The following is an 11,917-nucleotide window of genomic DNA, read 5'->3' as shown; positions in this document are numbered from 1 at the left end:
ACTGTGCCCACCGTCAAGCATGGAGGTGGAAGCATAATGTTTTGGGGGTGTTTCTCTGCCAAGGGTACAGGGCTACTTCACCGCATCACTGGGAAGATGGATGGAGCCATGTACCGCACAATCCTGAGGGACAACCTCCTCCCCTCTGCCAGGGATCTGAAAATGGGCCGTGGTTGGGTCTTCCAACATGATAACGACCCTAAACATACAGCAAAGGCAACAAAGGATTGGCTCAAGAAAAATCACATTAAGGTCATGGAGTGGCCCAGCCAGTCGCCAGACCTCAATCCGATCGAAAATCTATGGAGGGAGCTGAAGGTCAGAGTTGCCAAGCGACAGCCCACCAACCTTCATGATTTAGAGAGGATCTGCAAAGAAGAGTGGGCCAAAATTCCCCCTGGTGTGTGTGCTAAACTTGTGGTTAACTACAACAAACGTCTCACCGCTGTGCTTGCAAACAAAGGCTTTGCCACTAAGTATTGAGTGTGTTTGGCAAGAGGGATCAAATACTTATTTTCCTCATTGAAATACAAATTAATTAAAATATATTCTTTAAAATTATATTCTGGATTTTTGTCTTGATATTCTGTCTCTCCATGTTAGAATATATCTACCATTAAAAGTGCAGAAGGATAGTGTCTTTATTAGTGGGCAAACAAAGAAAATCAGCAAGGGATCAAATACTTCTTGGACTCACTGTATATAACAGTAAAATAAAGCTTACAAAAAATACATTTCCAGTAGACTAGCAGATCATTTACAATCATTTTATTGGATAAATCAGTAGTAAAAACACAGACTAGCAGTACGAGTCTACGTTACGCCGCCGACGTCATTTCTTAGTTTACAAATGCACACGAGTGGCAAGTTTGCACAGGTTTAACTTAACAATGCAACGTTAATCTTAATGGTTTAAATTATTATGTACAACGGTGTGACTGCCAGCGAAGAGTGCCTGCTGCCACTGGAATCATCGTCCACCGCCATTGGCTGAGCCGCCACCCGCTCCGCCTCCAGACTGATCCTGAGCCCCTGACATCATGAGGAAGAGGACGAGGGGCACAATGTACATCCACTAGTAAGAGAGAGAGAGAGAGAGAGAGAGAGAGAGAGAGAGAGAGAGAGAGAGAGAGAGAGACAGAGAGAGAGAGAGAGAGAGTAAGAGATGAAGAAGGTAAGGGTGTCGGTCTGTCTGTCTGTCTGTGGGAGAGTCCTGATTGGGAGGAGGACAGGTCATCAAACACGCTGAGAAAGTTATGGATTTAGGTGCAGCGACAGCAAAGCGATCCGATTAACCGTGTGAGGAGTTTCCCCCCGAGCAGAGCACCTTCAGTTTCATCCCTCCTGCCTTCTTCCTCTCCCTCTTACCTCCTACGCCTCTGGCAGAGAGAAGCAGGAGTGAGGAGACTGAAAGTGAAGGCAAATTAAAGAGGTGAGCGACATAAGACAGGTCAGGAGTCTGATCCCTCCTCACATGAACAGTCCTGATTAGGGGCGATACGGCAAAAACACCAGGATTTCTCAATCCTTAGCATCACAATAGAGCTTTTCTAAGGTCTAATAGACAGACAATGAGTCAGTAGCACTAAAGAAAACAATGATATTTTAATAAATGATATTTGTGAGCCCAATCATTAATAAATTAATGAATTAATGAATTAGGACTGTACTAATAATTTCACATTGTGATTGGTGTGACAGTAGTAGAGCTAGGCCTTTAATCTGAGGCAGAAATGCTACATGGTAAGCTCTGAAACCTTAAAGCAACACTATGTAGCATCTTTACCTTCAAATAACTAATAAATAAGTCATGCTGATGCTCCACTGACCACTGCTACTCCGGGCCGGACCACTGCTGCTACTGCACTATGGAGCTTTGGTGGTGGAGCTGCAGGAGGAGAACCTCTCTGTACCTTCAGATCAAGCGTCTGGAGCTTATCTCAGCCTGTCCAGAAAAATGTGTGTGAAATACACTACCTGACTACAGCAGGAAATGATCATTTTCCATACGGATGCTTTAAGCTTTTAGTTGTTAGCAACTAAAATTTGGGTTTGCATGGTATTGTTGGAATTGTGTGGATTTAGGAGTATCGCTATGGTAACGGCCCTCTCTTCAGTTAACAGTAAAACGACTGAAAATAAATGTTTCCGATATTCTGGCCTTTTCTTGATGTTATTTTAACTCATGAAATCATAGTGGATCGGACGAGGATGAGGTGTCGGGGTTGTTGCCGGAAAGTTGTAGGGTGTGTGTGGTAAGGTTAGCATGTTGGATGTGTTTACACACTACAGGCTATAAGGAATCCCTCAAGGGGGCGCTATACGACTGTCTCAAACTGTCTCTTACTTGACTGTGTTTTGAATAAATGAAAATTTAATTTCAATAATACTCAATAATACTGAACTATGATATTCCATAGGATTCACTCAAAATCATTGTATCTCCATTTATGTCATGTTCTACCTTTTTTTAAAATAAATAATTTAATAATTTAAATCTGGCAGTTGTTCTTTACAGTGCCTAAACAGCACCAGCTGTACTCTTTTGGACGTGCAGCTGGTCAATGCTGCCCAGGGTATTTTTTGGAAAAGCTTATTGTGATGGTGTGTTTTATGACAATGATTCAACGACTGTAGAAAACATGGAAGCCATGTTTCCATTCCCTTCCGGCCAATCGAAATGAAGTCAAAACTGTCCGCCATGTTGTCAAATTTGCAGAGTCAGCACAGCACAGTAGAGACCAGAGGCGTACTCGTTTGGTAGACCCGCCCCATTCTCCCAGAACGAGCCTTAGTGTCTCAGACCGCCTTCACTGAGCTTCCAGCACAGGACGCTCTGACAGTAAAGGTGCAGCTCATGTAAGTTACTCTACAGGTCAGCTCTTTCATGTACTGAACAGAAAGGACAGCATGCTGGTCCTGCTGCAGAACACCCGCCTCTTCCAGACAGGGCTGTCTGTCAATCACTACATTCCTAAGTGTAACTCCGCCTTCTTACGACGGAGCAGAGTAAGGGTTTAACTGATTTCTCGAGGGAAATTAAAAATGGGCCAGTATCAGCACAGGGAAAAGTAACTGCTGGAACTTGGAGACACTGGAGATGGAAAGCCTGTTTAGAGGAGGAGAATCAAATGGAGAATGGGCGGGGTTTTATCATTGACACATTTGGTGATGGGCGGAGCTACAGAGCATACTGCAACCAGCCAGCAGAGGCACAAGACCTGTGGTGGCTTTACTTTTGAGAGGCGTTGCAGTGTCCATGTTTTCTACAGTCACTGTAATGATTTACCGTCGTATTGGTCACCCCTTCTCCCAAAGCTGTATGGGCTTGGATCTTTGAGAAGTCCAGGTAATCTCCAGTGATTCGTAAATGTGAAGTGGGTCAGGGCACTGTTCAAATGATTGTGACCCAGCAGGACAAAACAACAGTTCAAGCAAGCAAAGCGACACAATGTGAAATTTGACGAGACGACCCACCCTGTTCATCTACACACACTCCAGGGCTGGGACGGGTACTGGTTTACGGGTACTGAGGTAGCTCAGGGTAAAACACTGAGCATCCATCCAACGATATTAGCCAACCAATCAGCCATAACATTAGCACCACGGACAGGTGAAGTGAATAACACTGATAATCTGCTTCCAGTAGCTCCTGTCAGGGGGTGGATCTACATATTAGGCAGCGAGTAAACGGTCAGTTCTTGAAGGAGAAGAAGGTGTAGAAGCAGGAGCAATGGACAAGCGTAAGAATCTGAGACACTTGGACAAGAACCAAACTGTGAAGTTCTAGATGAGTCATACTGGGTCATCAGAACATCTCCAGAACATCAGGCATCAGGTCTTGTGGGGTGTTCCCGGTATGCAGTGGTCAGTACTGACCTACCAAAAGTGCTCTAAGGGTGGACAACCAGGGAGTCGGGACAGGGTCATGGATGCCCAAGACTCTCTCTGATGCTCATGAAGGTCCCACCTCACATCTTACAGGATTTAAAGGATCTGCTGTTAATGTTAAAGTCTTGATCTCAGATACCACAGGACACCTTCAAAGGTTCTGTGGAGTTCATGTCTCGACGGGTCAGAGCTGTTTTGGCCACACAATATTAGGTAGCCGGTTTTAATGTTATGGCTGACTGGCGTACATTATTTATATTATTTATTTCTTAGTTCTTTTCTATGTTTTGCTCATCAATATCAGAATGATTCAATATTCATCCCGTCCCATCCCTAAAACACACACACACACACACACACACACACACACACACAGTGAAGAAAACAGAGGAGTGACAATAAACCAAATAAGCTATAGTGAGACTTCAGTACTTGAAAAGCATGGGAATCAGCTCTGCTCTCTGGCGCCCCCTGCTGGGGGCTGTGCTGAACTGGTGGCCATGAGGAACACTGCACCTCCCAGAATCAAATACCACTGGAACACAGCACAGAGTCAACACAGAGTCAACACACAGCATAGCACACACACTGCACACACACATACAAAAAGGGGGCAGGAAGGTTAGCACCTCCCAGAAGAACTACTGAGAACACACTGGGAGATGGTCTGGGCTTTCGGATTTAGCGCAGACCAACCAACGTTCTCCAGCAAGCAACAGGGCTGAGATTATATATATATATATATAAAAATACAGAAATAAATAAATAAATAAATAAAGCATCGGACACCAACGGATGCTCAGAATGTACCTCAAACCAATATTTTATGATGTGTTTATTATTAAGGTGATGCTGAACTACTGCACTAAATGGTCTGCATTTGGAACCTCATGCACTAATTATTACAATATATTTCTCTGTAATTATGTTTCAGTTGGATTTAGTCCTAATTTGACATTTTATTTTAATGTTTTTAAAAACTTTTTCCTTCACTTTTCTCCACAATTTCCTATTCCCACCCACCAGTTAGATATTCCTGTACCACATGATACTTCCAGTGCTGGGGCTAGCATAAAAATAAAAGCAAAAAATCAAAAATCACATATTTTATAATAATAAATAATTATAAATATAATAGAAAATGCAATTAAAAATAAAAAAAGGAACAAAAAGTGATTTTTATATTTAGATATAAATAAATTCACTTACATTATTTATTATAATTACATGTATATAATAATGATAATTATTATAATATATATATATAAAATATAAATATAATAGAAAAAAACTGTAATCATTCTTTGTGTGTGTTTTTTTTTATTATATGTACCACTACCATATAGTGTATAGCATTTTGTCCTTTCCTGTTTGTTTACAATCTGTATCATGACCTGTATTGTGAAATTGCCTGCAAATGCTGTGGTGTCATATTTTTGTCATACTGCCCTCTCCTCGAAGTGTGAATGAAGAAGCAGGGGTTACCCAATCCTGCTCCTGGAAATGAACACACACTCTGGAGGTTTACACGGATCAGGTGTGTTAGATTAGCGTGTTGGAATAAATTCCACAAATCAAATCCAATCAAATCTGCAGATTTCCAGAACCAGGATTGGGTACCCCTTTCTCAAGAGAGCGTTTGGGTTCCTGGTGTTTGTTGGAGAACGTTTGGGTTGTGTGTTCTGGGTTTTATCTGAGGCTGAGCAGCACAACAGGAAGCGACCACAGAGCACAACAGCCAACCAGAGCTGAGAAACACAGCGGCCACACAGGCATAAACACAGCGGAGAGTACAACTGATACGAGGTGAGAAAAGCTCAAACACACAACACCAGGGTACAGATGAGGTGGGAAGAGTGACACACACACACACACACACACACACACACAAACACACACACACTACTACAAGTGTTAAAACTCACACACTCTGAAACTCAGAGGTTTCCCAGGAGTAATCATTTATTAAAGGCTGAACTGCCTGTTTTGTGAGGGCGTCCGTTTACAGGATGTTAGTATTCATCAAATACTCCTCACTTCCTGAAAAGTAAAAATACTCACGTATTTGGCGAAGAAAGATTTCTGCTCCTGGGGTTTTCCTTTCTTGTCCATTTCTTGTTCCATTCTTTCAATAAACAGAGCCGTCTCTGGGCTACAGACGGAGAACACACATAAGAGCTTAGAGAGTGGATAACTGTGCAGGTGATTACAAAGCATTCATTTTCAAATAGATTACAATAATATTTCACAGCACAGACACTCAGGCTCTCTTCCACATTTCCAGCAGATGCATCTCCGCTTGCCTAACTGTATCCGGACACCGAAAACATGGCTAATGCTAATACACCCTCATCATAGCACACTGGGAGCTGATTGGTCAGGGAGGACTGGTCAGACTTGATTATAAACAGCAGCACGAGTCGTCTTCAACGTTTCTAAATTCAGCCACATCACTCCTCTCCTGCGTTCTCTCTCTCTTCACTGGTTTCCTCTAGCTGCTGCCCAGGTCATCAGATTCAGACCCCTGACTCTGGTCTACAAAGCCAAGACTGGACCAGCCAGCCCCTCCGTACTTGATGGCGATGGTCAAAAGCCGATCTGCACCAAGAGCCCTTCCAGCTTCAAGTACGGCTCGGCTCGACCCGCCATCCTTTAAGATCCACGGAAGACAAGCGTCCAGACTTTTTACTGTCCTGCACCGAAGTGGTGGAGCAAACTTCCCCTGGGTGTCCGAACAGCAGAGTCCAACACTCGCAGTCTTCAAACCCAGACTGAAGACACTCCTCTTCTGAGAGAACTCTACTGAAGAGTAGAGTATTATGGTCTCCATATTGACTTTTGTCAATGGAATCACTTCTCAGTGAGTTCCTGATGTTTCTGACCTGCTAGAGCTGCCCCAGACAACCGTAAGATCAGAGGATCTTTGAATTTTTAGTCTATTTAAACTAGCTGAGGTTATTCATGAGTAAACAGTGTCGCTCTGGAGAAGAGTGTCTGCTAAATGCCCTAAATGTAAATGTAGTAGATATTAAAGACTATAAAACAGTAATTTTAAGAAAAGTCTCGACTAAATTAGTCAGTCCAGAATGTCTGATTATAGAGACTGATACTGAAAATAAAGAGATTTTACTGAACCCCCTGAAACTGTGGGGCTGGATTATTTATACACACATAAAGACCAGATCTGGGACTTTGATTGTATCTGGGGGGAAAATAACCTGATCGGGACGTGAAGCGTCTATAACCACCTACAAATGTGGTTTGAGTGATCCTACCGTAATCCGATCACAATGTGTCTGGGGAGTGTTTATACTTGGCTTCACGTGATGAATCAAAATCTGAACATGATCCAATCACCAAAGATGCTGGTACTGCCAGGTGTAAACATCGGGCATCTCTGAGACACATTAGATCCTGTTCACACCGGTACTGAGCGGACAGATACTTGAGGGCGACTGGATTACTTAAGATGTATGCCAATGCCAGATATGAGCAGAGTCTGAGACGTGCATGCGAGAGAGAAAAAGAAACAGAGTGTGTGTGTAAGTGTGTGTGTGTGTGTGCGTGTGTGTACTCACGCTGGTGCATTGACTGGTGCCATTACGCTGATGGTTGTGTTAAACACCTCCAGATCCACCTCTTCCTCGACCTCTGCTCCCCTACATGCCCCAGGCACGGTCACTATAGACACGCCTATGAGGTAGCCACTGACGTCGGTGTGCAGTGTGATGACATCACTGAGGTGGGATTCCACAAGGGAGCACTGAAGCCAAAAAATAAACATTTTTGTCCCAAAAATGCATTTATGTCCCATTTATTAAATAAAAACAAACAAAAAATCCAATCAATCAATCAAACAAACAAAACAATAAGCAGCTGAGTAGATACATTTGCTATTGCTTATTATTGATTATTAATTCTAATTAACAAATTGCTCATTACTAACATCCTCACTTCAATGTCAAGCAAAATCAATCCATAAACAGTCTCAGACTAAAATATAATTAAACATAAAGCAGCTGAATGAAAAATGTTCATCTTATTTTGGCAGCAAAACAGCCCCAGAGCATGACACTACCACCACCATGCTTAACAGTTTTGGAGCACAGGCTTCTTTCTTAAGCAGAACTTAAGAAACACTGGTGTTCCCGCTGCTTGCGTTGGTGGTTCTTACGATGTTTCTGACCACCTGAACCGTAGAGGTGTGTGCATAGTGTATAGCGTATTTATAGAGTGTGTACAGTGTATGTATAGTGTATTTAGATTGTGTGTAGTGTGTTCAGAGTATATACAGAGTGTGTAGTGTATGTAGAGTGTGTAGTGTGCATGTAGTGTGTGTGTAGTGTGTATAGCGTATGTATAGATTGTGTGGTGTATGTATAGTGTGTATAGCATATGTATAGATTGTGTAGTGTATGTAGTGTGTGTGTGTGTGTGTGTATAGCATATGTATAGAGTGTGTAGTGTGTGTAGCGTGTATAGTGTATGTATAGTGTGTGTACAGAGTGCATGTATAGTGTATGTAGAGTGTGTAGTGTGTGTATAGCGTATGTATAGTGTGTAGCGTGTATAGTGTATGTATAGTGTGTGTACAGAGTGCATGTATAGTGTATGTAGAGTGTGTAGTGTGTGTACAGAGTGTGTGTATAGCGTATGTATAGTTTGTAGTGTGTGTGTATAGCGTATGTATAGAGTATGTAGTGTGTATAGTGTACTTAGATTGTGTGTAGTGGGTGTATAGTGTGCATGTAGAGTGTGTAGTGTGTATAGCGTGTATAGTGTATGTATAGTGTATGTACAGAGTGCATGTATAGCGTATGTAGAGTGTGTGTATAGTGTGTGTATATAGTGTGCATAGAGTGTGTATACAGTGTGTGTAGAGTGAAGAGTGTAAAACTGCAGTGAAGTGGTGGGCAGTCTGTTTAAGAGGAGGCCTGTAGACTTACAGCTCTGACGAAGGCAGTGACGTAGCCCTCTAACTGTCTGTCTGCCTGTCTGTCGGCCTGCAGAGAAACTCTGGGAACTCGGATCCTGTACAGCCCGTCCACGGCCGCCACATCCTGACCACAGGAACATCAGTCCAGAGAGAAAAGTCCCCAAACACAAGACGGTCACATTTAGATCATCACACAAGTTTGACCGATTACCCCTCTTAAACAGCCCATGGGCCACCTATAGACATAAATAAAACACCTATGGCCCTTCAGTATAAATGAAGGTTGCTCTCTGCCGTTTTCACAGCGCTGACTGCACACGGCCTGAAAGCACTGCCCTCATTACCTTGAGTACGCTCCTGTCCCTCTCTGAGAGCATCGCCTGGGAGAGAAAGACGCTGTTCTCTCTGGTGGCCTTCAGCTGGATGTTCCCTCGAACCCGGAACCTCGGCACGTCATCTAAAACAGAGACCATCAACGATACAATCACTCTGTAATGTAAAGCACCCTCTCTACAAAGCTCTGGGTGTTCCTCCGGTCCTCAGCTGATCCAGGACCTGATGATCAGTGATGATCATGTGGCTCTCTCCAGAAAGACACCAAGCTGTTCAGGGTCAGGTGGACTACAGCACGGTAAGGGTGAAAGGAGCGGCTCTATAAATGATAAAGACTAACTCACCCACTTCAAAAGAGTGCTCCAGAGGGAGGGAAAACCCAGACAGGTCCGAATCCATGGTTTCCGGCACCTGCAGGAATTCAGGCATCAAAACACGCAGTCAGCACAAACCACAGCCAGCCCCCAGACCAGAGAGAACATCTCACACCCGGATTAGGGTTAAACCCTCATTTCCAACAGTCACTGACCACTGACGCTGCGATGTAGTCCGAGACTAGGCTATGTCCAGGAAACCAGACTGTACGGGTGTACGGGCAATGGTGAGAGGCGACAAAGCAGCACTACACTACAATCAGTATGAAAGACCACCTGTATGAAGGGCTTAGGGCTGGCTAAATGTGTTTATTGATGAATCAGATGATCGTAAACACCTTAAAATCATTCATAAGAAGTAATAACACAAATAGAAAGGGTCAACAGTCACTCTCTCTCACACTCTTTCACACTCTCTCACACTCTTTCACACTCTCTCTCACTATCTCTCTGTCTCTCACTCTATCTCTCTGTCTCTCACTCTATCTCTCTGTCTCTCACTATCTCTCTGTCTCTCACTATCTCTCTGTCTCTCACTATCTCTCTGTCTCTCACTATCTCTCTGTCTCTGTCTCTCACTATCTCTCTCTGTCTCTCACTGTCTCTCTCTGTCTCACAATCTCTCTCTGTCTCTCACTCTCTCTCTCTGTCTGTCTCACAATCTCTGTCTGTCTCACAATCTCTCTCTCGGTGTCTCTCACTCTATCTCTCTGTCTCTCTCTCTCTGTCTCACTCTCTATCTCTCTCTCTGTCTCACTCTCTCTCTGTCAACAGTGACCGGCTGCTTCCAGCAACAGTGACTGCACTTTCCTTCATACCGTTAAAGCTCAGACGTGGCTGGTTCCTGAGCTTACTGTGGGTTCCTCGTAGAGGTGGGTGATATAAAGGTAAAGGTGCACGTATCTGTCATACATACATACTATGTACAGTGAAACGTGTCCTCCGCATTTGACCCATCTGTGGTAGTGAACACACACACACACACACACACACACACTAGTGAACTAGGGGCAGTGAGTTGGGGCAGCCAACTCCAGCGCCCAGGGAGCAGAGAGGGTAAAGGGCCTTGCTCAAGGGCCCAACATTAGCAGCTTGCCGAGCCCGGGAATCGAACCCACAACCCTGTTATCAACAGCCCGGCGCTCTAACCATCTCTGATCCACCACTGCCCTGGAAAATCAGGGGAGAGCGCGAACGCAGTCCCCCACTACCAGAAATTATGCAGTCGAGATTCCCACATTTGGGGAATTCGCAGGGGTCAGCACAAGCGGAGTGCGATGGCTGAGCCTCACCCAGGGTGAACCACCGTCTTAATCATGGTATCTCCCCTGCCAGGTAAGTATGACAATATTTGATGGCACCGTGATAAACTGTGTTATGGTCAGTGCTTAATAAGCAGTGATAAACTGCACGTTTTATAATAAACGCTGTAATTAGACTGGTTTAATTAGTAGATGTTAAATAAAGTGACTTACAAAGAGCTTCACTATTGACCCAAGAAGAACCTCAGCTAGTCAGAATAGACTAATAGTTCAAAAGATTCCTCTAAGCTTTAGACTCTACTAAACACAAGACACTGAGGTGACCATAGTACTCTGCTATTCGCCCAAGTCCTCTCAGAAGAGGAGGGTCTTCAGTCTGGGTTTGAGGACAGCGAGTGACTCGGCCGTTCCACCACTTTGGTGCAGGACAGAAAAAAGCCTGGACGCTTGTCTTCCACGGATTTTCAGGGATGGCGTGAGCCGAGCCGTACTTGAAGCTCGAAGGGCTCTAATACTGTGAATCGTGAAATTCTTTAAAATATCGTGGTATAATATTTCACTATATCGCCCACCCCTAGTTCTACCTGTCAGCTTCAGCAGAGCTCTGTTAATAACCGACTGCGGTCGAACCCCGACCGGAGCTTGAATTACTCTCTAACGATCATCTGCTCTCCACACTGACCACACTGTCTCACAGCTCACAATGCCTGGCGTCTAGAAGTGTTAATAACTCACTTAATTAAAGCACATTACCCACTGACGACCCCAAAGAAACATCAAACGAATCAGGAGAAAACACAAAGGTCAGATGTCAGATGCTGACTGGGATCCGGACTGGGGTTCGAATGCAGAAACCTGCTGAGAATGATCTGCTAACACTGACTGATAGAGAAGACCGAGGGGAAAAACACACAGTGTGGATGAGCGTGGGCTCAGAACAGGTCTAGAGACCGGTCAGCTGCTCTTATGTCATAACTTCTTATTAATGGTGTAATAGGGTGTTAATAACCTAGTTAATAACCACCCTGCAGAAAGAGAAAAACAGCAGGTTGGTCAATCACTGTGGTCAAGCTGCTCGGCCAATGTGCTCACACTGGTGGACTAGGTTGGTCGAGCTGGTA

General features: G+C 44.0%; 1 protein-coding gene and 1 non-coding gene across 3 annotated transcripts; both read right to left on the bottom strand.

Annotated features, from left to right (window-relative positions):
• Positions 1-753: 753 nt before the first annotated feature.
• On the bottom strand, positions 754-9,690 carry emc10 (ER membrane protein complex subunit 10). 2 transcript variants are annotated; one of them, XM_072694038.1, is made up of 7 exons: positions 9,505-9,690; positions 9,172-9,284; positions 8,838-8,951; positions 7,470-7,654; positions 5,953-6,043; positions 4,324-4,426; positions 988-1,075 (listed from the first exon to the last, which is right to left on the bottom strand). In XM_072694038.1, exons 1-6 carry the CDS (start codon positions 9,587-9,589, stop codon positions 4,340-4,342), a joined length of 675 nt encoding a protein of 224 aa, XP_072550139.1. In that variant the 5' UTR covers positions 9,590-9,690; the 3' UTR covers positions 988-1,075; positions 4,324-4,339. The 2 variants fall into 2 exon arrangements, with proteins under 2 accessions (XP_072550138.1, XP_072550139.1); XM_072694037.1 differs by lacking the exon at positions 4,324-4,426 and having other exon boundaries at positions 754-1,075; positions 9,505-9,621.
• A 1,023-nt stretch (positions 9,691-10,713) lies between these two features.
• LOC140574597 (U1 spliceosomal RNA) lies at positions 10,714-10,877 on the bottom strand. The gene has a single exon (XR_011980744.1). It is a non-coding gene; the product is annotated as a U1 spliceosomal RNA (small nuclear RNA).
• Positions 10,878-11,917: the final 1,040 nt, after the last annotated feature.

This window comes from Salminus brasiliensis, chromosome 12, assembly GCF_030463535.1.
Source record: "Salminus brasiliensis chromosome 12, fSalBra1.hap2, whole genome shotgun sequence".
In the NCBI taxonomy this organism is placed as follows: Eukaryota; Metazoa; Chordata; class Actinopteri; order Characiformes; family Bryconidae; genus Salminus; species Salminus brasiliensis.
Note: the sequence above shows the minus strand (reverse complement) of the source record. Positions and strands in the feature narration are given on the sequence as shown.